At 37.9% G+C, this 25,591-nt stretch overlaps 3 protein-coding genes across 6 annotated transcripts in view; 2 read left to right on the top strand and 1 right to left on the bottom strand.

Moving 5' to 3' along the window:
• The window catches only part of LOC111866557 (SCY1-like protein 2), a 157,037-nt gene extending 147,341 nt beyond the window's left edge, over positions 1–9,696 (top strand). For all 3 annotated transcript variants that reach the window (XM_033752319.1, XM_023855620.2, XM_033752318.1), the window contains one exon: positions 2,965–9,696. In XM_033752319.1, the coding sequence (XP_033608210.1) occupies positions 2,965–2,991 (27 nt within the window). In that variant the 3' untranslated portion in view covers positions 2,992–9,696. The remainder of the gene's footprint in view (positions 1–2,964) is intronic.
• Positions 9,697–11,555: 1,859 nt separating this feature from the next.
• On the bottom strand, positions 11,556–14,206 carry LOC111866572. Its single transcript, XM_023855640.2, has 2 exons — positions 13,231–14,206; positions 11,556–12,946 (listed from the first exon to the last, which is right to left on the bottom strand). The coding sequence occupies exons 1-2, from the start codon at positions 13,913–13,915 to the stop codon at positions 12,942–12,944; spliced, it is 690 nt and encodes a 229-aa protein (XP_023711408.1). The 5' UTR covers positions 13,916–14,206; the 3' UTR covers positions 11,556–12,941.
• A 314-nt stretch (positions 14,207–14,520) lies between these two features.
• Positions 14,521–21,329, top strand: LOC111866562 (40S ribosomal protein S5). Of its 2 annotated transcripts, none has more exons than XM_023855628.1 (6): positions 14,521–14,629; positions 14,883–15,045; positions 16,285–16,494; positions 20,094–20,222; positions 20,843–20,941; positions 21,196–21,329. In XM_023855628.1, the coding sequence occupies exons 2-6, from the start codon at positions 14,896–14,898 to the stop codon at positions 21,262–21,264; spliced, it is 657 nt and encodes a 218-aa protein (XP_023711396.1). In that variant the 5' UTR covers positions 14,521–14,629; positions 14,883–14,895; the 3' UTR covers positions 21,265–21,329. The 2 variants fall into 2 exon arrangements, with proteins under 2 accessions (XP_023711396.1, XP_023711395.1); XM_023855627.1 differs by having other exon boundaries at positions 14,533–14,641.
• Positions 21,330–25,591: the final 4,262 nt, after the last annotated feature.

Raw genomic sequence — 25,591 nt, 5'->3', positions numbered from 1 at the left:
AAACAACTGAGAAATATTTTGTTTCAGAGTATTATGTCTGTTGTTTGAGTACTGATAATATTTTGATGTTCATATGTGAGGCACACTTATTACTTATCATGGATGTGACTTAGCTTATAAAGATTTTGCTTTCCTTCTTCTTTCGTAGCTTGCTTTTCAAAATGTGCACATAGAAGATGCTCATACAGAACAGTTTAGTAACACATAACCATCAAGACTGTTAAGAATTTTGTCACTGATATAGCCAATATTATTACTTCCTGAGCATAAAATCGTTTATTAATGCAATATGTAGAATCAGATATTTCCATAATGAGTGATGCAGTTCCCATGAATTGTTTTTGAACATCAAAAATGTTATAGCTTAAATATGCATGAATCACATTATTATAACAAATATCTGAACTGTACTACTGCTTCTAAACAGTTATATTCTAAGCTCTGTTTGTAATCCAGTAAGGAATGACTCTCTGTGGTATGAGGTAGCCTATAAATAGGATTCCTTTATTAATACGTGTATTTTCAGTTTGCCTTTGATTTCGCTGAGCTGTAAGTTAGTATTATATAAGTTTAAAACTATATTCAACTCCTTGAAGTATGAAATTGACAAATCTAACAGGAAATACTGAAAATTATATAAGTGTTATTTAGGATATTGAAAGAAATTAGCAGTTCAGCAGCTGGCTGCTAATCAGAGTGGCAGTCCAGTGTCAGGGTTGCTTTTTTAAGCCTCTAGACAGGCTCTGTGCTGCAGCATTTCCAGTGGCACTGATTTCACAGTTATCCTGCTGAATTTGTTATATAGGGTCCTCTTCAGTGAAAGCAGGGTATACCAGAATGCAAGGGTGACAGTGGAATAGGAGAAATTGTAGAAAATACATCCTTATGCTCCGCTTATATATCCTACTTTGTATATTAAATAGAGCAAAAAGTCTGCAGAGGGTTGTGAAATTATGGAAAGATTCTATTTTGTAATATCTGTATCAGGTTTCAGTAGGTCTAATACTAGAAATGATGGTGAAGGTAATGGTTACTTTAAAATTATATAATTGTAATTCTTGAGTAACACAACTTTTTCACCCACTTGATAGAATAACAGCACTTCTTTGTTCCCATAATTACAATTCATTCTGCTCCTGCATTGTTTATAAGAAGTACTTCAAATTGAGTACAATTAAGTTCCTGCTAATTGTTTCTTCTGTGAGAGCATCTTAAAAATTATTTGACAAATTACACTAAATTATGGAATTTTGGTACCTAAATAAAGACAATTGTGCTGAATAAGAGTGAATACATATACTGTGTCATGAGCTTCAGAATCAGCAAGACGCCCTTGCACTCATGGCATGAGGCATGTAGATGCATGCATAAGAATTGAATTGAATTGATACTCGTTATGTTTTTTATGATCTCAGTAGTATTATTTAACATATCTGTATATTGACTTGGTACCTTGTACTGTTTTTATTTATGTGTTTTGTTTGACTTTTCCACATCCTCTGAATGTATTTCTAGTATTGGATTTATGGAAATAAAGACTACTACTACTACTACTACTACTACTAAGAGGTAAATTAATATTTTGATAATGAAGTAAATTCCCCTCTGCTTTCTGTCTGCTTCTTGCTGGTTACTTGCTTTCCTCACTTACCAACCCTGAAGTTGAAGGTAGTGTGTTCCTCTGAAATGTCAGGGAACTTCTACCAGACTACATGGTATCACATCCCAGAAGATGGTACCCTTCACAGTCACTGCTCTGAGGCCATCAGATCCAAAACAAATTGAAGTTTAACAAAACTGAATGAATGGGAATGTGTACCAGGAGAGTTGGCAATTCACTATGTTGAGTCTTATTTAGTCTCTGTTGCTTTCTTGACAGCACGTTTTGTGTAGTAAGTTTGCATTGGCTGAATTAAGTCACATAAAATGTAGCTCAGTAAATTGTATGCATTTTTCTTTAATCTTCATTACTATGTTCAGTTGTGAAGCACGCAAAACAGTGATCAATTAGGTTACCAAAAACAAAATTCTTCTGATATGTATTCATTTATAGCTAAGAACAGTAAGAATATATTTTATTTACATTTATTTCTGGTACAGGGCCTAACAAATGTATTTAACCAACACCATTTTGTATACTTTTAAAAGTTGAACCTTGTATGTGTGGTTTGATTGGGTGCAGATATTTGAAATTTGTGTGTACATGTTATTTTATTCACGAGGTTTCTAGCATCTTCATGACAGGCCTGTGTACAACCTCTCAACCCATATTTGGGAAGCGCTCAATTAGGTTATGGGTGTTTTCTTCCGGACTATTTCCAATTCATCATTCAGGAATCGTTCTACAGGCCAGATATTAGCAGCACCATAAAATATCATCTTCCAAATAATTTTCCAGTTTTACCAATGAATTTAGCCATACATCTTTACAGCCAAACACACATATATGTATGTATGTTAATCTTTGCTGAGTTAATTTGCTGACCTCGAATGTCACACAGGAACAGACACTCATAACCTCAGAAGCTTACATACCTCTAAACCAGCACACATGCTACTGGATCTTATCCTGATACATTCCGATAGAGCTGCGTCATATTGTTATATGATTCTTCAACATCCATTTATATATTTTCCCCATTTATGCCTAAGTCATGTAAGCTGTCTGTTGCCGCACTGTTCTCCATTCAAACCTTTTCTTGCTCTTTCCAAAGTCTCCATGTTCTAGTTACTCACATTCCTTAATTTTACTCTGACTTATTGACATGGATCAGATGAATATAGTTTCAGTTGGATAGATACATCACTAAAGAGCATAGTAATGAAGATGTGTGAAATTTGTTGAGTGTGGTGTTATCTCTGTCAATGGAACTCTCACCTGAGATCAGTGTGCCTGCCTTTCTCTGTGAATCACAATTCCAGAGTCAATATCCCACTGTTAATTTCTTTGTTTTGGTGTTACAGTATCAGCTATTTTCTGGAAGGTCCTAGGCTGAGGACTGATAATCTTGGATTTGTGAGTCATATTTTCATAGCATGAGCTTTGCAGTGATGTGATACAGAACTTCTTCACAATGAATCTAACTAAATGACAGAAGATGCAAGCACTCATAAAATACGGACCAGAAATCACTGTGTTCCGGGCAAGTAAGTATAAAGACCATTGTCCACTTTTGAAACCTTGGTTTTCTGCGTTGTTCACGTGAGGGTTATATTACAGCGATGTACAGAAACCCAGTTATAGGATGTTCACCTACAGAAGGCATGTCAAACTAGGTGCAAGAGTTGAATGTTCTTTACCATGTAACAGCAAGTGTTTGCCATTGTCAACAGAAACATAAAATTTAATTGAACTGCTAATTTGAACCCTTTTAAAAACAGTAGTATGAATAATTACACGTACAACCTGCTCTAACATTCAAAAACTGAGCATTTCCCCCACACAGCTTATTGATGTGTTTCACATGATTCTCACAATAAACAGCAACTGTTTTCCTAAACAACATTGACTTGTTGCTGCTTATGATGATGATGATGTGAAATGATCTCTGTGATGTAGGAATTGAATTTTCAAAAATGATTTCCTTAAACTTTAGGGCTTTAAAAAGTTAAAATGACAGAATTATTCCACAGCAAAATTAACGACTAGAGAAATAATGAAAATGACTACAATCCGTGGAACTGTCAGACTTCCTGTTATCACTGATCTGTAAAGATTTAGCAAGATTACTGTCTTCTGAGATGCGTGAGAACTTGAAATCCAACATAGTTAAATGTTAACATGAAGGAAGTTAAAATCTAATTTCTATAAACTGAGTGACTAGCCATTGCACATAGTATGTGTATAACCAACATTTTCAAACGACAAGACAGTTGTGTAGTAAAAAAGAGAATAGATTCATTTATGCAATATTGTTCCAAAATACTGACCGAGTTAGCAGTGTCTGGTATTCAAAAATATCACAGGTTTATGCTATTAATGATGACATTACAATATATGAAGTTATTCAAGACGGTAAAGATTCATATTGTAGTTTTCTTGGTTATGACGCAATGAAAACTGGTAGCAGCAAGCCTGTTAAGGCATAGATGCAGCAACACAGAAAGCCCCACAGCACTTTTTCAACTGACCACAGCTTTAGACCATTGATCTTAAACCTGGGGTACAAATTAAAATTCGTCCCTGAATTCAGGTACTGGGGTGCCAGAAACAAGCTCAGTCATCTCATTCGCAGCTCAGAACCACATTAATAATTGATAAAATATTTAATCATATAATTTTTCTTTGCTTAAATACCTTTATTCTTTTATTAATTCCTATTTGATAGGCAATAATATATTTGTTATTTAATAGACTGATTCTCCATTTTATCAGTTGAAACTTATCATTTAATACATTATTTTGGATGTAATTTCTTTAATTTATTTCAGATGTTGATTATAATCTATGTATAACTGAATTACACACCAAGAACTGTAAAGATAAATTAGATCTGGGGGTATGCGGACAAAAAAGGCTGAATACTCCTGCTTCAGAGCATATGAAAGCCTGTATTTCCCTCTGAACATTTGATGCTATCCATCAACAGAAATGCTGTAATAAGTAACTGTGAGTCAGTCTGTTTGGTTGTGGCAGTTTTAGTGCAAGAATGTCAAGTTGATCTAATAGGCTCTTGGTGTGCAGAGATTTAGTATTCTCTGCCACGAGAACCTAAAATCTCTCATCATTTTAGTTCATTGACTCAGACACTGATGTTTGACTTGCTTGTCCAGTAGCAACAGCCCATAAAACCAAGGATGTAGCTCATGTCATCTGACCAATTAATTTCCTATGGAAGTAAATCAATTAATCCACTTAATAAATTTTTTATTTTATGTTCACTTCAGGTAAGACAAGCTGAAATAAAACACGTGTTCAATAGCAGCTGCACACAAGTTGTTTTGTGGGTCACACAGAATAATGATTGCAATATGAGGTCATCCTAAGACTTACCAAATGAACAACACAAGTCCCATCCCTTGTGCCTTTTCATGTCTGATTTATTTAGAGTGAGAAGAATCAGCAGGTCTTAGAGTCTTCTTGAATGTGACACTACATAATTTTGTAGATAGGAACTAAAGTTTTGACTGATGATTTCTTCCTCTATCCTGAAGATGGAGGTGTCAGGTCCCTCTGAAATGCTGGCACCTATCTACCAAACTGCATATGTGCAGCATCACATCCCAGAAGACGTAATCCAAATGCTCAGTGCCGCGAGAATTTACAAGACTCTGCAATTCTTCGTCTTCCTTTTCCAGGGTCATTTCTATCTCATACAGGTCACTGATGAGACTGCAGTCTTTTTTTTTTCCTTCCCACAGTCACATCAATTTTTCCATGTCTTCCAGTACAACCTAAACCATCTTGCTCTGGGTCATTCCATAGTTCTCTTTCAATTAAATTTGAATTTTAATCACCTTCTGTGTATGTCCTTGTTCTAGTCATTCTTTTTATATGGTAAAATCATTGTAACCATTTCTTTGCTGACTCCGTTAAATTTTTAACTCTTAAATTCCTTCTGTTCCCTTCTCCCCTCTGGTTTTATACTTGACACTTAAACCAAAATCATGTCTTCGCTTGGATTTTACATTTGTTTCTCTTTGTAGGGCTCCATGTCCATGCATTATCCATCAGAATTGGCTTAAAGTATATATACTTTATAAATTTCAACATATCCAATAATATGCTAGGAATTCCAAACAAATGCATGACTTTCTTTGTTTGCAGTGTTAAGTACTGATTTATAAGATGTAAGTTACATTATGGCAGGTTCACAATTGTTATAACAATATTTCAGTTTTAGTTAAATTGGTCTGTCCTCTTAAGTACATAATTAGCAGATTGACATGTAAAATTATTGGATTGATCTTTTTGCAATCCCAAAGCAGATCTCTGCATGTCGGTATGGTACCTCTTTCCATTCTTGGCACAACCACCTGTTAGTCAGATTTTATGACATACATGGTATGGTATTGAAGAGATAAATTACAGCAGTAGAAACCAAACTCGTTCAGCCACATTATGAACAACTAACTAGGAATGAAAATGTGATGCTGTGTATCCTGCAAGATAGGTACCATGCATCAGAGGGAACCAATGTCTTCATCTTCAGGCTGAAAGAAGGGTTAGTTCCTATCAGATGACATGGAGTCACATCCCATATAAATGTACCCATAATGTTCACTGCCATTCATTTTTCACAATTGTGTTGTGTAATTCGTAGCAGAAGCACAGAAAATGTCGATTTCAGTCAACAGATTTCTCCTCTGTGACCTGTGACAAATGCCATGCCAAATGCAGACAGAAGCACCATGAACAGAAAAGGATAAATACATAATATTACATCGTAGCATCACTTCTTTTTCATTCATTCTGTGAGCTTGATCTGACAGATATAGAGATAAATCTGACCATGAATAGGTTAAGAAAGGAGACATAATTAAGACAAGAACACACATTCTTCCCTGTAATCTTACGCACTACACAAACAGAAAATATTAGCACCTCATTCTAAACATTTTAGTAAATACCTGTAATTTATTTTACATTTTTTTTTCGGCTAACTTAATGCTTAATTTCTGATTAAAATAGATATAAAATAAAATCATATGTATGCATGCAACTTGGGCTGTAAATTAGTAGCCCTGTTAAGATTCTGAGCCTTGCAACCAGTGTAATTACTGCTACCCCTAAGTAGGACTAAGTTTTGCTACCTTTTATGCTGATACTGTAATTTTATTTTCTGCGATAGTCGGTGGGTGTGTGTGTATGAAGCACTTGATTGATTAGAATAGTGCAAAATTTTACACAGATCAAAATTCAATTGTACAATAACATGGCAAAGCAAGCATGTCTGCAAAAACAATAAGACACACTTCTGTGTGAGACATATCTCATGTAATACACAGTGTTACTGCTTCTCACATTTTGCAATCTCTCTGTGTTCATTTAAGTGCTTATGCTTCCTTCTGCTTCTGCAACACTATGACACAAAAATGTCAGTGAAGTGAAAACCAACCTGTTTATTCTTTCCTCAGTTTTCCTTTTTATTTATGAAGAAGCCCTCACATAGGATATACAAATGAAATTTTTTAAAAGTAATTAAATTTTAAATTAGGTTTTCATACATGGGCTATAAGTTGGACAACTGGAACCACCGAATCCAGCTGGAAAAGATCTTCAATTCTAAACCCCGTGATGTATACATATGTTGCTTCTTCTATGGGAGAAATGTGTTTGTACTCTGTGTCATAATCGTTAGAACCATTCTTCTGCCTTGTGTAACAATTCCTTGACAATCCAACATAAAAATGTCAAAATATTTTTTCAATATATAATGGTGTAATAGGATCTGTGCATTATGTGATGTTCTCCATAGTATCTTTTGCCTTTTCCCAAGCAACATTTCTCTTTATACCATGACTGTAAGATATGGAAGTTTCATTCGACCTGAGGTATTTTTCTTGTCACTTCAGACTTCAAAAACATATTACTGGAAAAGTGTGTGAGTTGGCTCACTGGTAACTGTCATTTTCAAATTGTCTATCAATGCCAGGCAAAAACAATTCTTATTCCTCTTTTCTTCTTCTTTCAACCGAGGGATGGGAATGCTACAATCCCACCATTGTTACTGAAAATTTCATACTCTAAATTCTTGTGTAAAGAAATACCTCATTTTGTGATGACTGTAGTGAATATGGTGCACTCAGTTTGTATGTTTGTGCATGAATGTGTTGGCGTACCTCTTGAGATAAAGTATGAAGGGCTGAATCTACCGATTAAAACATAATAAATGCAGAACACAAGACAGGTCTGCTCTGAACCCAGTGCAGAAAAACTATAAACAATTGGGGGTCTGAAGTAATAAGAAAAAACACCGCCATTTCAGTACTCTTCCTCACTTCTTTAAACAAAAGCTGTGATTTCTTAGAAACTTTTCTACTTGATAACCCTTGTATGGTTGTGCCATTTGCTCAACATAGTTAGTAGTGTTTGATCTTCTTTCTTTATATGCCATAAGGAGGCTCATTTCCTTTGGAGTATGGAATGGTATGTGAGAAATAACATTATGAATGTTTTGCCACAAGACAATCTCTAACTGTAGCGTTGCACAAAACATGACAATATCGTCAAACCAGATTGCAACAGAGGTAAATGGCTATACTTTACGTAATAACTGGATGGCCTTCAGTAAGCTAATTTCTACATTTTCCTCCCTTTGATGATATACTTCATGTTCCTGTAAGGAAATCAAACGTATATATAATTGCTAACAATAGCAATGTCAACAAAAACTAGTGCAAGTGATGAAATTATGTAATAACCTCTCCGAGTAAGACCATAAAATTTTAATGGTATGGGTAAGAAGCTGAAAATTGAAATTAATATGAAGTTACTGGTGTACGTAACTGTAGTAAAGATAAACACATGTACCTGTTCTTCAATATTGCAATAATGTAGTAGCTAAAACTTTAAAAATGGCATTACAAAATTAAACTTTACTCATGCAATTAAAATAAGCCTGGGAATGAGGATTTGAATTCCATTCAAAACTTGTGCCACAACATTTGCATGTCATTCTAACAGCCATGGCTACTGTACACACCAGCAAGGTTACAGAATAAATCTTATGTTATCTTTGAATGTTCTGCAGTAGGTCCATAGCAAGAAACAGAAAATTACATTTTTATATATATTAGATTGAGGGAATTTAACAGCTGAAAACATTCTGTGATTGACATAATAAAACAATCTGTTTACATACATGGATATAAATGTGGTTAAAATTTATTGTTAATGCTATCGTCTTAGATTTTTCATGGCACCTGGTTTACAAAGTCATGAACATTCCTGAGTCACTAACACTAGCTTTTGTCTAACTCACTGCTATTGTTGGCACAAATGTGTTTATATAACAAGATGTCAAATCAAAATGTACCTTTAAACTAATATTGTTCAGGTATTTTCAGTATTAAAAAGTTCAATTATCATGGAAAGCTAAAATGCAATGTTTCAGGAGAACTGTGTTCTACCAATGTGTGTCATGAAGATATATCATATGTATATTTTGTACTGTACAATTGGCCCTGGTTACTTATTCATATCACTTAATTTTCTTGGGAGGGGGGGGGGTCATGCTGTACAGAACTGTGTTAATTTTCCGTGTCAGTTTCACTCATTTATCGATGGTATATTGCCAAAAGATCACTGTTAACAGAAACTATATACACTTTATTCTTAAAATGAGTTGCCATAGCAGGGAGACATATTATTCTTGGAGCCTGTGCCTCTGCCCCATGTCATTCCAAATCACACAGTTGCTGTAATAACCTCGATGTGGCGGGGGCAGTTACTTCACTAAAAATAATTAAGAAAGGAACTATATGTTTCAACAATTTTCTTACTGTTATGGTATTTGAATTACCATTTTTTCAAGAATTAATAAAAATTCTTCATGTTGTATATGTATATAGTAAATTCAGAAATTATCTTTATATATCTGATCTGCAGATCCATGTCATGTATGTATAAATGTATTTATGTACAAAAATGCTGTACATATGTTAGATTATAAATTAGTATGCATGTCATTACAATATGTATGTGTGACTGAAGAACAAGCAGTTGGGGATAAGATATCTTTAACTTACATCATACATCATGAATAGTTTTGTTTACAAATCCTTACATTCAGCCCTCTTTCCAAGATCTCCTTCTTACAATTCTATCATGCCACATCATAATACAAAAAATAAGATTTGAATGAACAAATGCATACTTTTGTGTGTGTGTGTATGCATAATTAGCTTCTATGTTCTTTTACTAAGAGTATTTTCATTTTGGAGATCACATTGTAATCAACATGCATACAAGCTCTAAAATATGTTCAGACAAAACTTGTCTCTTCTTAATTAAGCACGACATGAAGATTCATCTCCCTCGTTGTTTTTCCCTAAATAAAGGTGAGTGGTCAGTTTCACATTGGCCAATTTACTCCTAGGAAAAAAGCCACCAGGTATCCACTGGACAGGAGGCTTGGTGTGCCCCCAGAGCCTGTCCGGACACTCTAAAGAGAATAATCTCTTGCTCCTGCCAGGAATCAAACTCTGATTCCTAGGCTGGCCAGCCCACAGTGAATCTCAGTACTGATCAAGTTATCCTGGCTCCATGCTTAGGCAAAAGCATTATATAAATGGTCACTTTCATCTCTCCAAGAATTTATGACAATCACATCCCTTTAAGGGCTGCAATTTACATGGTAAGACTAGCAAATCAACTTATAGTGCACCATTTCTGTGCATGAATTCTGCATTCCATTCTCCAAACATTAACTTCAAGGAATTACTGCATTTTTGGACTTTCTCCAGCATCCAGTATTCTAAATGATCAGAGAACACACCATTTTGGAAACTGGATCTGTTACCATCCTTAGGTGATGGGGGACCCCTCTTCTGTCGGGTCCCTTAGAAAGAGCTGTCACCAGACAGCCTGTCAGTAATAACTACAGCTATGTAAATACCCGAGACCAGACTTTGTGATGGGAAATTGTACAGAATTCTGATGAAGCATACAGACTTGACACTAGGACAGAAAAAAAGGCAGAAAGTAAATAAAGTACATTACATTTTTCCTGGTTTTGGGTATTTACATAGCTGTAGTTATACTGTATTTATTACATGTTCCAGCACATCCACACAAGGCTGAAGCCATTGGATACAGAACCTGTCACACCACAAGCTTGCTAAATCAGCAAGTAGTCAACAGAACAACGCATATAAATCCACAACAATAAATCAAGCATATGAAACCCTACTAACATAGGTTGCCCAGTGATTGAGGTTAGCTCTTTCTAAGGGACCCGACAGAGTAGCATCTCCCCACTCACCTGAATGGTGAGTATATTAATCTCTAAATTACTTACCAGTCATTAATTTTTCACTAAATTTACACAAAATTTGATTCAGAAATATATCTTCTCAATAAGTAACCAAATGTTCAAACTAGATATAACATGCTGACATTAGTTGTGCACTTGGGTGTTGGTAGCAATTTGGAGCTACATGCTCCCTCCATCTTCAGGGTAGAACTGTGCAGACTGTGAGTATTTATTTTGTGAAAGAATGTGGGGTGGTATCCCACGTGGGTCAGTATGACAGTGGACAGGGAAAGATTTGAAAGAAAATAATACAGTAAGGCCTCACTACTTTGAAACCCTTATGCAAATCAGTGGTGGACATTCAAATTACAGGAGTGGTACTGCGACATGTGTTGCGGCAGCTTCCATATCATATAACATATAATAAATTTACTTGTCATAAAATGTAAAGATGTAAGTTTTGACATCAGCCTTAAAAACAGTTTAAGGTGGCAGCAATGTGATAACCAAGGTTGTAATGCAAAAAGAAAAATCTTCCAAATTAGTGAGGTTTCACCATATGGGCATCATGCGCTCAAATCCCTGGAATCACAAGCAATAAACTGTAATTACTTTGGGTCCAATAATCATGTTACAACAGACACTTTTCACATTTTATTTATTTGTAAATTAAAAAACAAGAACAAAACAAGCTGTCCTCCCCGATCTCCATTTAGTTGAAATATTCAGCATTCTACATGGTCAGCATTTCTATTGTAACTGATAAATCTCATTAACTGGGCAGGATAACATTTGTATACAGTTTTATCACAGATGAACATGAGGAATCAATTCACAATAAAGTAAGCAGTCTTCCAGGTTGTAATGCCACACGGTTCGGAGACAACCAAATGTTTTAAAGCTTGAGCTTGCTGCCTTCTTATGATGGGTTGTTTCTTCTTTGGTTTACTAATTGACCCTTAAGATGGAGGCAGTATATTTCTCCGAAATGTTGGGGCTCCTTGCAGACTGCATGGCGTTACAACCCATACAGCATGTAAAACCATTAACTGTACATAAGATGGCAGTGAAATAGTTACCAAACTACAGTGTCACATTTCAGTTATCTTACTAACAACTGTACATATTAAAAAAATAGTTACACAAAGTCTACATTTTGACTTATGTTAGTATGACAGAAATTATGCAAAAAGCAAGGCAGCACATGGATGTGGGAGCCACTAGGATCTTCCAAGAGTCACAGCCATAAAATATGTTACAAACTTGCATTTATCCCATTTAGAAGTATATGCCCTGATCAGGATAGCCATGAGGTGTCTGTCGCCAGCGTCCATGCACTCAGGACACTCCTACAGCTCTGGTACTGCACCTTACAAAGACAGGCCAATGTACAGTAACATGTACTGAGTTCATGCCCATATTCAGCGCAAGAAGCTTTGCTATTTCAACTGGAGCTAAGTTTAACATGCGAAAGGAGGGCAAGCGTTCAGTCCTCCTCAGTCAGTTTAATGTCTGGCAATGACATGCTATAACAAATTATGTTAGATACACTGAGGTGACAGAAAGATGTCCCACAGGCTGACCTGCTCGAGTTCATACAATTGCCCCTCCATAATACTTCCCTGCATCCCCCTTCATACCTCTGGTAGTGACACACATTATAGGCAGCTGATGATATAGGGCAGGAGAAAACAGAGAAGGGGGGAATCTCAAGCACTGACATCCCCATCCTCCGTGAGACTTCTCTCCACACTCAGAATTTATCACAGTGTTCAATGAGACAGAAGCGGTACCTTGCTAGCAACTCCCTTACATCCAGTGCCCTGAGGTAACAGGGCCATGACCTTCTCAATGTCACTATTCGACAAAGCAATTCCTTGCCAATTTACAGCTGCTTGAATACACATCATAATATCTTCACGTTGGAGAGGTCTGAAAGTGATAAAACTGACTTCTAATGCAACATCTTGAAAAATGCTAGTTACTTTTTCTTCCATAACTTGAAATTGAGGTTCCACATATCCATTACCCTGCAAGATAAACGTCTGATCTTTGCCACTGAACACAAGAATAACAATAGCTCTAACACCATGATATTGGCTATGTCTTGCTACTTTTTGAAGAAACCTTGCTATATCAACAGCATCACTAGTTACTAAATCGTCTATTATAACCAGATTGGCACCACAATGAGAAAACTTAGCATACACATCACTTGCTGACAGTGAACTGGACTGTAATGGCCAGATGAAATGTTGGACACTTTCCTCCCGAGGAAAAAGTTTACTTATAAATGATGTGGTATATGACTTACCAACACCTGTCCCCCCAGCAAATGCCAATATTACAATTCCTGGATAATGTGTGTTATAGAACTTGTTCAAAACAGACATGATGTCATGCACTGCAGCCTTCTGACCAAATATATTATTTTCAAGTGCAGTTCTTAGAACACCCATATCCAACGTCATTTCACACACCCTCTGTTGTGAAGCAAAATATAATGAACTGCATACAACAACAGCTGCAACTACAAATATGAGTGCTAAGAATATATATATTCCTTGCTCTGCAGAATTCTTTGTTTTGCTTTCTGTTTTATTCTTTCTCCATCTGTATATGTTATGAGTTAAATTCCTTGCTGTTGAACTCAATGGCTTCATATTGGTTTTTAGTTCAGGAAGCGTTTCCACTTTTCCTTTCTGCCGGAGACAACGATCAGGAACATCTTTCAGGCGGGGAGTATTTATGTTTTCAGAGTACATGTTCAGTACTGAGGCAGGTACCTCATATTTCACTGCGTAGGATTTAAAACTTGAAACCTTATCATTACAAACACAAAGTTCCAGAACAACTCGTTCAGCTCTTATTTTTTCTCCACTGTACGACGTCTGTTCGCAGGTCCATCGCTTGACGACAGGCAGCTCTAACGCACTACAACGTTCTTCAGTACTGACTCGTTTTCCCAGAGGGAAATCATATAATGATCTATCCATCATAATGTAGCTGCTATATATAACGGAATGTTTCACCCAATGCAGTTTTCTCTTCACCTCTTCACAGCTAATTTACAAATATAAACTTTTACATATAATACTTATTAATAGAACCACAACGCGTATGAACGGCATATATTAACACCATCTGCTCTTGAACCTTCAACTCCGTTCGCTTCCAAAACTTCAATGCCTTTTACAAGTTTCCCACCAAATCTCCTATTTTAAAGTTACTTTTACATAATGCAAAGGTTGAGTAACAATTGTAGTGCCATCTATGAGGAGTGTTTGCAAGACGATTTCAGGTTGACCGAGAGTGACGGTGGAACTTAGCGATCCATGATCTCCATGATAGTGTCCTACAGTTACAGAGATCCATGATCTACTATGTGGCCTTAATGACCAAAGCGTTCTTAGTATTTTAAACCAATTTTAGGCTGGTATCTTGTACTGGCCTACTCTTTGACACTAGAGAAGTACGCGATATGTTTGGATTTTATGGGGTGAAATGGCACCATGTCCCAGGAAAATTTCACTTGGGAACAAATATCGTAGTTGAAACCGTTAATGATCCGTGCTGCGTATCGTCCTTCCGGATGTGACGAAGTACGTATCAGTCATGAAAAGAACGGTCAAGAATGTTCGTAGGGTTGGTAGATAATGTATGCGTTGGTAATGTGTTTCCTTTTCCGGATAGTGTGTTGTGTGCGAGGCAAGGTATTGATAATAGTAGGTGGATATTTTGTGAATGCTAAAAGTTAATAGAAAATTATACTTCAGTTAATATTTACTTGCCATATTCCTTTGTTGTGAATACAGTGTAACTATCGGAGGTTTGATCTCGGAAAATGATAATTGATGAGGACAGCAGTGCGGCTGATTAGTTGACCTCGCCGGATACACATGTAAAGCTTTCGAAAGGAAGTTAATGGAATAGGTTTAATGACCAAATCCTGTATTTGTGTTGTAGGGTAAACATTAATATGGCGGAAGTCGAAACATACGAGGAAGAGGTTTTACCAGTTGAATCTGAGGCCACGTTGGCTGTAGCACAACCTGCAGAGTTACCGGAAATCAAGTTGTTCGGCCGTTGGAGCTGTGATGATGTGCAGGTGTCAGATATGTCCCTTCAGGTTGGTATCTTATAGCATGTATTTTGATGTATGCCGTACTTTGTAGATAACTGCAGGAATTTTTTTTTCCCAGTTCGTGTTTTATGCACTTATTCATTGTGCATATTCCGGCTGTGCTCCAGTGTATAGAAACCGATTTGAATTTCCTCTTTTTGTAATCTTTAAAAATTTGATTAGGAGGTGCTAGGAAGGCCCAGAAACTTTACATACTGTCAAACGAATTAAAGGAGTGAAACGCTGGACATCCAGGCCTTCGTAATAAGTTTGCTTTATAAACCTGTCGCTGAATTCTTCAATATGCTCTGAGTGACTGAGCATACCGTTTTCCAACATCGCCATATCGTGCCACTACAGCCACGTTACCAGCCAGCACTTTTTGTATGCCACCAGTAAGAGATTCTTGGCTACCATGCAGGTTATCAAACTTGCTCTGAAGAAATTAAATACAGATCCCACTGCACTATTTACTGGCAAACATCTGAGTAACTATTAAGCAAGTTTATTAGTACAGCTGGAACTTGTTTGACATTCATAGTTACCACTAAGATGAGGAAATGTATAAAACTCTCTTCTGTTAGCAGGCAACTAAACTTCCAACTGAATTTATTTTTGCCATCTTGAACAATCCTGAAAGGTTTTACAACACATTTAAATTACCTACAAATAATATATTACTAGCTCTGTCAGTGTCTGAGTCGGCAGGATGAGTATTGGGTCATTTCCGGGGTAGCATGCTAGAATTTGCTTCGTGAAGCCAGCCAACAAGAACAAGCTATGAACGGAGGTGGGAGTCATAGTGAGGTAAAGATGTGCTTGTCCGTAACTACTTAAGCACTACACCATGAAGGCGTATGCGGGAGTGGTTGTATAGATCCATGTTTTCTTGACCTGTGCATTAGTCAGAGGTGATTGGTCAGCTTCACGCCCCTGCTGCCTTACCCCTAGGGAAAGCCCCTATTACCCATTGAATAGGAGGTTAGGTGGGCCCAAGAGTTGGTCTGGACAAGTGGAAAAGAGAAAATTCTTGACTCCTGGGACTCAAACTCCGACTCCTTGGGTGTCCAGCCTGTAGCCAGTCGCTATACTGATTACACTACCCTAGATCTGAAGGTAGCAGATAATACTGATCCAAATTTTTTGGGGGCTACAATATTTGTATGGCTGTTATGTTTTCAAGAAGTGCACATCCCAGGTATGGCGCTGCTTGCCATTCTGACCTGTATATTATTATTGTTGCAGGATTACATTGCAGTGAAGGAGAAGAATGCAAAGTACCTGCCACATTCTGCGGGCCGATATGCCGCCAAACGGTTCCGTAAGGCACAGTGTCCCATCGTTGAACGACTCACAAATTCATTGATGATGCATGGTCGCAACAATGGAAAGAAACTTATGGCTGTTCGCATTGTAAAACATGCCTTTGAAATCATTCACTTACTGACAGGAGAGGTGAGTATGTTAATAAGCTTGCCACCACCCGCTTTCACACTGGTATTTTGCTTGGCTTATTTGACCCTGAAGATGAATGGAGGTGATGTGTTCCTTCAAAACATCAGTCGCCTTTCAGCAGACTCAACAGCATTATGTCCCAGAAGACATAACTCTTCATAACCACTGCTGTGAGGACCCCAAATCCTGCAATATAAATAGAGGTTTACAAAATTTGTCTTCTTTGGGCTCTTGCCTTTGAGTTTAACTACTTCAGGTTTTTGTGCTTCAGTTGAAAATTATAGGAAATTGCATCGCAAATAACACAGAAGAATAAAAACTATTGCTTACTGGAATATTATTATGAGTAGGTTATTTTCGGTTATCATTTGCCTGTGTTTGGCCCACAAGGAAGGCTGTGAAGGTGTGTACGCTTGGGTCGGACACTGATGTCAAAGTGCAGGTGGTGCAATGGTTCCAGCAACAGGCCTAGGGAGTTCTTTTTGGAGGGGATCTGTCGGATGGTGTGCCATTGCGATGCCTTCCATACCGCTCATAGGGACTATATTTAATGGTGTCTACCCCTTTGTCCAGGGAGCACGCGGTACCGTAGTTGGTTTAGCCACTATGCTATAAGCCGGAAGGACGTGGTTTCGATCCCCCGATGAGGTCACTGAATTCCTCGATTGACCTAATCCTTCCAGTCATGTTTTGGCGCTGGGGTCAACTCAGCCTCTAACAGAAATGAATACCAGGAATCTTCCTGGGGGAAAGGGTGGCCAGCGCATACAGCTGACAACCTCACCACCATCTGTGAGCCGATTGTCTAGATGTTGTGGGAGCTTTGATGTAACACAGCCCTATGGGCCTTCACTTACCCCTTTGTCCAGAACAATCTTTGACTGGCTTTCATTTAAAGAAACCTCATTCATATGACTAGCAGAATTTCATTGCTTTTGTGTTTGAACTGAACCCTGGAGGTTTTGCTTGTTAAGAGCAGAAGGGGGACCTAGTGCATAGGACTGCACAGCCATTGTCTGAACAGCAGCAAATGTGAAAGGAAGGTGCTCTTATTGGAACATTTAAATGTGTTTGGCATGCAGTGTTTGTTTATTAATTTTACATGGAAGTTTTTAAAAAGACAGCTTACATTAAGTAATATTACTGAATAATTACTAATGAGAGTTATACAGGAATATGATAGCAGCCTTTATAGATTTCAAGATGTTTTCTAACAGTTGCATTTGCAGTGGACTTTTGTTTATTACATCATGTATAATTATGTGAGATGATTCAAGCAGTTCACAAAATATTTATGAAAATAGATCGTTGTATAAGCCAGAAGGTTGCGGGTTCAAGTCCTGTCGAGGTCATTGGATTTTTTTTCAATTGANTTCACTTACCCCTTTGTCCAGAACAATCTTTGACTGGCTTTCATTTGAAGAAACCGCATTCATGTCACTAGCAAAATTTCATTGCTTTTGTGTTTGAACTGAACCTTGGAGGTTTTGCTTGTTAAGAGCAGAAGGGGGACCTAGTGCATAGAACATCTTAATAAGTATAATATCCTAAGTAGTGAACAATATGGATTTAGGAAAGGATTAAAAACAGATAATGCAATTTACAAATTGACNTGGCATGCAGTGTTTGTTTATTAATTTTACATGGAAGTTTTTAAAAAGACAGCTTACATTAAGTAATATTACTGAATAATTACTAATGAGAGTTATACAGGAATATGATAGCAGCCTTTATAGATTTCAAGATGTTTTCTAACAGTTGCATTTGCAGTGGACTTTTGTTTATTACATCATGTATAATTATGTGAGATGATTCAAGCAGTTCACAAAATATTTATGAAAATAGATCGTTGTATAAGCCAGAAGGTTGCGGGTTCAAGTCCTGTCGAGGTCATTGGATTTTTTTTCAGTTGACCTAATACTTCCAGCTGCCTTATGGCCCTGGGGTCGACTCAGCCCTTAACAGAAATGAGTACCAGGAATTAATTAAATTTTTTTCCTGGGGAGTAAAGCGTGGCTGGTGCGTGAGGCTGACCTTACCACCATCTGTGAGCCAACTGTCTAGATAATGTGCGACCCTCAGCGTCTCACAACCCTATGGGCCTTCACGGTCTGGTACAGGGATAGCTTTACTTACTTTACTTACATGTATCTTATATTAAAACAGTGCTGTAAAAATTAAGTTAGACATTGTGCGCTGGCACAGCACTTTTAAAGCAAGTAACTTCTTGTAAGTCTGCCCACCCTTCACTCTGCTATTAGCGTGGTGGGGATATCACGCTAGCGTGATGCACAGATATTAGTTTTGCATTCAGACTCTGAGTATTGCTTTCACACTTCTGAACAGTGTATCAGCAGCTGAAATTTTTGTACTGTTGTAAGATTTGAGGTTCCCACAGTCGTGGTTCTGAAGATTTCTGTCGTCTGGAATATAATGCTGTGATAGTTTGTTGAAAGTCAGATGATGTTTCAGAAGAATATGCAACCTCCATCTTCAGGGTAAAAGAATAAGCCAAGCAGGAAACCAGTATGATGAAAGCATGTGTCAATATTGCTTGGCTTGTCCTTTGACACTGATGATGGAGGCCATGTGTTCCTCTAGATCATCAGTTGGCTTTCACTGGAGTGCACAGCGTTATATTCCAGAAGATAGAACTGTTTGTGTACAGTCGTTTCTAGATGGGCTGTATATATTAGTGAAGTATCCAGTGAGGTTTTGTCTTCACCAATTGGACTGTTACTTTGTGAGGTCATGAAATATGTATCATAACCCTTTAAGATGTGTTCATCTTAAAAATACGTATTCATTTCTTTCCTCACATAAAAAAAACATTGTGTGTTGAAATATCAAATGGTGGTCATTGCCCCAAGGGACACCGTATGGGAATTTCCTGCCAATATGTTTCAACCATGGTTTTGGCAGCTATATCAACTTTGGTAGACTTGCATAGCGGCCAACGGCAACTATTTTGAGGGCCGATGGGTATCCGTGTAAGTGTATGTAAATACCTTGTAATGTGATGCAATAAAACCACATTCCGCAAACTTAATGACTCTGCCATGTATCTCCTCTCTGTAGTGTCCAGACCAGCTGTGGGGGCTGATGCAACCTCCTGTTCAATTTGCACTCAAGGACCTTTTCCCAATAGTTGGGTGGCTGGGGCGTGAAGCTGATCACTCACTCCATCTGATGCCAAAGTCAAGAGTGGTGGAGCTATACCTCCAGTCCCCCTTGTATGTTATAGCTGTCACAGTGCATAATGGATCAAATGTTGCGAAAACCTTAAACTGAGGTTCTGCCACTTCTGTTTCAAGTGTTTGTAATACTGACCCTGGTTCTTTTGACTTTTCCCAGAACCCTGAACGGTGTCATAACACCTTTCTGCTCCATCCTTTTCAGATTCACTGTAAAAATGAGTAAACATCGTTTTGCCTCATTCTTACCAAGCATCCGTGCAGTTGATAACAATTTTTGTAAAGTAACTTACCGAGTGATGGATGGTATTGCATTCTTATGAACAACCGGTGCTACCGGCAGTGTGAGATTGACGCAGAAGGTTCTACAGTCTCAGATTGTGGTGCGTGCTACTCTGTTTTCAGAATCCATTGCAAGTTTTGGTGTCCGCAATTATCAACTCTGGACCCAGGGAAGACTCGACACGCATCGGTCGTGCCGGTACTGTCAGGCGACAGGCTGTGGATGTGTCACCACTGCGACGAGTTAATCAGGTCAGTATCGTTCTTGAAACTTGATTTTCATAAAGACGAACGAGAGAAAGGAGGTGTGACAAGTTGGCAGTGTGTGAACTGTCCAAGAGGAACGGCGTGGCTGGGTCTGTCAGGACAAAAATATGTTTGTTTGTTGCAGTGTCTACTGCAGTATGTGGGGGTTAATTTGGAAACATTTTTGTTATGTACGTGAGCATCATCTCTAACCCAAGCTCCATTTTTTGTTGCTACTGGAAATGGTTATTCAAGATTCAGATCTCTGTAACTGAAAGTTCCTTTATGTGTTAACAATTTTTAATTGCAAATTGTAACCCTTTTTTCCCTGCAGTATATTGAAAAGTCAAGGAAGTTAATGGAGTTGTGTAAATTAATTTTCTGTAGTGAATTTTATGATGGGTTGTTGTACGTTGAATTCAGTCAGGGTTTCCTCTATTTTTTCTTTGATCGTAGATTGTAAGGATGTCATCTGCATTTCTAAAGTATCCGATGATTTTATGTTTTATTAATATTGGGTATATTTGTTTGTGTTGCATGTTTTTAATATATGCTTCAGTGTTAAATAAATAACAGGAAGAGAGATGAAGAGGCATCAGAATTGGAACAATTTTATGCCCTTCTAGGCCATCTGGTTGCTGTGCACTGGTGCTCGAGAAGCGGCCTTCAGAAACATCAAAACGATTGCAGAATGCGTGGCAGATGAACTCATCAATGCTGCTAAGGTCTGTACTTTTTCTTGAGACTTCCCTGGTGTTGATATTGGCTGCAGTCTCACCTGGAACATATCAGTGTAAAATAATAACAAATATCAGTTGCTGGAAGTGCGCCATATTGCAGAATTGCTGCGTATGAAATGAAATGAGTTTACAATGAATGTTTCTACAAGGAGAACATTCATTTCTGATAGAGGCATAAATATCCATCATTAATCCTTATTATTTATTACATATGAAATGTATTTTTGTTTCTCTTGCAGGGATCGTCAAATTCATATGCAATTAAGAAGAAGGATGAATTGGAACGTGTTGCCAAGTCCAACCGTTAATAGCTTTTTCATTATGTTGCTATTAAGGTGTCAATAAAGTATAACACAAACTGTGTATTACCTCATTTGAAGGAAAATTGTATTACTCTTACTGCTTTAGAAGTTCTGTTTTCAAACTAAAATTTGAAAGCTTACCTCTTTCCTTTGTTACAGTATAATTTTGGATCCCTTGGACTAACTCCTTGGAGCTGTATCCTTGAGAAGCCAACAGTTGCTCAGTCACTCAGAAAATTCCCAACAATTAATGAAACCTGAAGGTACATTACTGTGTTCACGAGAGCCTTTCACTGATTGCGTCACCTGAGGCAGATAAATCCAATCCACAGCGCCCTCTCCATCCTGTTTCTCCAAGATCTCTTTCAGTGCCCTCCAGTCTAGGCCTTCCAATTGGTAACCTCATGCTTCCCTTTTCATGCATGCATGCTACATGCCCTGCCCACTGCATTATCCATGACTTGATCAGTCTGATGAAATTTGGTGAGGGGTACAAGTTATGAAGCTACTCACTGTGCAGTTTCCTGTAGCCCCCTGTTCTTTGGTCCAAATATTTTACTCAGCACCGAGTTCTCAGACATCCTCAGTATATGCTCTTTAATGTGAGAGAACAGGGTTCATGCCAGTACAGAACCACTAGCGTAGTTGGTTGAGGCACTATGCTACAAGCCGGAAGGTCGTGTGTCCGAGTCTGGATGAGATCATTGGTTATTTCAATTTACCTAATCCTTCCAGCTGCACTATGGCCCTGGGGTTGACTCAGCCTATAACAGAAATGAGTACCAGGAATTTTCCCTGGTTGGTAAAGGGTGGCAGTTGCGTAAGACTAACAACCTGACTGCCTTCTGTGAGCCGATTGTGTAGATAATGTGGGATCCTTGACGACTCGCAACCCAGTAGGCCTTTGTGGCCTGTTGTAAGGACACCTTTACCTTTACCGAACCACAGGCAAAATTGTAGTTGTATGTATTTTTATACAGCAGGCAAGAAGACAGAAGTTTCTGGACTGAACAGTAGGAAGCATTGCCTCAATTTTAACTGCTCTAAATTTTCTCAGCCCTCTTGCTAACATAATTTGGAGCTTATTTTTTTCTTGGTCTTTATGTTACCTCCCAGTAGATTCACATCAACATAGACCAGCAGCTGATGTGCCCCATTTAATTTCAGTCCCACCTTTTGGACCTTCCTAATGGCATATTTTTAAGCAAAGTTGAAAAGCAATGGCAATGAAGCATCTCCTTGCTTTAGACCATTGTGAATAGGAAACATATGAGGCAAATGTTTACCTGTATGAACTTTGCTATAGGCTAATAAAAACTTTAGTAAACTGAAGTACTTTATTGGGTACCCCAAACCCTATAAGAATATTGTATAGTATGTCCCTCCTAACTGAACCTTAGGCTTTCTTGAAGTCAGAATATCTGATATACTAACTCATTGAACTCCCAATTCTTTTTTCTGTTATTAGAGACGTAAGAAGTCTGATCACTAAATGTCTAAACCCACGCTGATTCCCAATAATTTCATCCACAAATGAACTTAATCTGAAGTATAAAATTTTGTATGAAGTTGGTAAGAGTGGTATGCGTCAATAATTACTACAGTCTGTTTCATCACTGTTCTAAGTTGTTATAGTAACAGGCTCCTTCCATTGCAGAAGTAATTTTCCCTTGTTCCAGAGAGAATTAAGGAGTTTAAGGGTCTCAAAACACAATGTTCATCCGCTACTTGAATCGATATGAAGGTTGTTAAGATGAAACCCACTCAGTGTTGCTGTTCAGTATGGGTAGATGTCCAGGATATGCGGTGCTGCATACGTTGGGAGCGACTGGACTGTCCACTGTGCATCCAGTAGACATGTCACCTCCTCAAGAGAGCTACATTGGAGTTGGATGAAGACAGCGAGCATGTGGCGGTGCCATGGTTCCAGCAGCAGCCTAGCGAGTTCTGTGCAGATATGTCATTTGGTGTGCCTGCCTCAGCAGCCCTCTCCTTCAACCAGAACAGTCACTGAGTGGGTTTCATGTGAACAAACCTTGTTTATATATTGTGCATAGTTATATTGATACTTGGTCCTTGAAAGCTTTGTACATGATCTGTTCACTTGTCTGTAAATACAGGGAGTCCCATATAGCCCACCTTGATATGTGTGTATTACGCGTTAAAGTGAAGTTCAACTGACTGCACTACTAATGCACAAACCCTGTATTGAACCCAGTCTCTGTAATGGTGGATCTCTCCAAAATTACCCATCATCTTACAAGTCACTGCTTTCTAAAGATTTTTCACAAAAATTCTGTATGGATTTCTTGTTTCCTCATAAGCTGTGTGCAGTATTTGAGCCTTTCAGTTTGTTACTGTAACAGTGTAAATTGCTGCTTATAGTATTGCATCACAGCTTCAAACTTCAAACTTCCGCTCGACTTCCTTATTCTAACCAGGTCAGAGAGTGCCAGAGTGAAGAGATAATGTGTTGCGTGGTACAATAAGCAAAGTCCTCAGGGTAGTATGCTGTAATATGCCCCCAACAACTCTTGTTACAAACATTTGTCAGAGGTTGTTCCTGATGTTTTGTGGACAAGAAGTCATTTTCAGTTTTGATGAGTTCGCTAAAAGGACGTTTCCATCGCTACAGATTATACCTCCATGTCTGTTAATGTCCACAGACATTTGAACGCAATGGCATCCCTGGTCAGTCTTCATGAGGTGCCTATTACATTGTTACATTTGCATGTGCACAGTTCAGTTGGGTGGGCATTGCATTAGTGGTGCAGACTTGAATTGCAACTGTCAGCTCCTAAAGAAGCATCCAAAATTAATAGGCTTTACATATCAAGATGTGTGCATTGGGTGATTATCATGAATTTGCAGTATTACTTTTGCATTGATTTCTGTTAAGTTATATTTTGAAGGGTGATATTACTGTATTGTGGTAATAGATTAACTAGTTTGAATAAAATGTTGATTTTTGGTGTTGGTATAATGATTTGTGCTGCAAAGGGCAACTGTCTCTTGTCAGTTTGCAAAGAACAGTCTGACCTTGCAGCAGCAGTAGGCTGTGTGGGGGTCTTGTGTGACTAAAATTTTCAGGAGCATCGTTGTTTGGTATACCTGTCTCCTTAGCCCCAGAGTGCTTCATTTTAAGGAAGTTTGGCTGCCTCAGACCTCATCATAGACTGAATCCTGATAATAAACATAGGAACAAATTCATAAGCCGGCATTATCCGAATTTCGTTTTATTATTGGTTTGTTATTCTTCCAGACTTTACTGAGCCAGTTTCACTCTGTGACTGAACTGATCTCTCACCTGTAGCTAGTGACACGATTTTAAGAAGTATGAAGCATTACATGGGCTTCTGCTAGCCGCTGTGTTGTAATTATGTTAACAGCTGCGTGGTAGTGGGACTAATATTAGGCGGTTTCTGTGTTGTCCTGAACTATTTTAAAAAGTAAGACACACGTAAGTCTGTGGTTATGTAATCACCTGAATCCATACTAAGCATTAATTCTGAAGTTTCCATTAGATAAATTTGTGCACTTGTGAAATTAATTTTTAAGTTTTATGGTTAATATGGCCCAATATTCATTACATTAGCCACTTAAATTTAGTTTGAGTTTGTATGGGGGGAAGTATAACCTCTGCAGAAAAATAATAGAATACAGATGTGCTTAAAAAGAGTTGAGAAAAACAAGAATATGATAGTGGCGCTGGTACATTTCAATAATTTTTGTATGAATATAACATTACAGGTAAAAGTAAAGCTAATGTGATTATCTTCGCAACGATAACTCGAAAGTTTTAAGCGCGTTCTGAAAAGTCGAATAGAATTTCTATTGACACAAACCAGTTTTGTTATCAGGAATTAAGTTGGTAATCTGCAGAGATCATGGTGAATGTAAGTGGATTTGCGCGATGTTTACTTTGTGTATTGGGATAATAGTGAAAAATATTTTATTGAGAACCATATCCTGATAGGTCAAAATAAGACAATTCAGTGGGAACGAATGTTCCTAGCCTAAGATTGTGTGTTCCCAAGTAACCTGCATATTCGTGCAAGCACTAGATTTTTGGATGATTGTGTACAAAATAATGAAAGACTAACACTTGTTGGTGCCGATGTTAACTATAGCATCAAATGGGGTTAGGTAGAGACCTTTGTATCAGTATTTTCTGTTAGAAAGCCACCTACAAAGTTTTATAATCGCAACGTAATTCAACAGACTTCGTTATTGGTTGACAGGAAACTCGCAGTTGTAGTTCGATCGATGTCGATTCTTTCCGGTTTTGCAGCCCGCGTTGCAAACATTTGTGAATGAGTGAGTGATAACAATA

Source organism: Cryptotermes secundus, unplaced genomic scaffold (genome assembly GCF_002891405.2).
Source record: "Cryptotermes secundus unplaced genomic scaffold, Csec_1.0 scaffold575, whole genome shotgun sequence".
NCBI classification, from domain to species: Eukaryota; Metazoa; Arthropoda; class Insecta; order Blattodea; family Kalotermitidae; genus Cryptotermes; species Cryptotermes secundus.
This window is presented reverse-complemented; position numbering and strand designations above follow the sequence as displayed.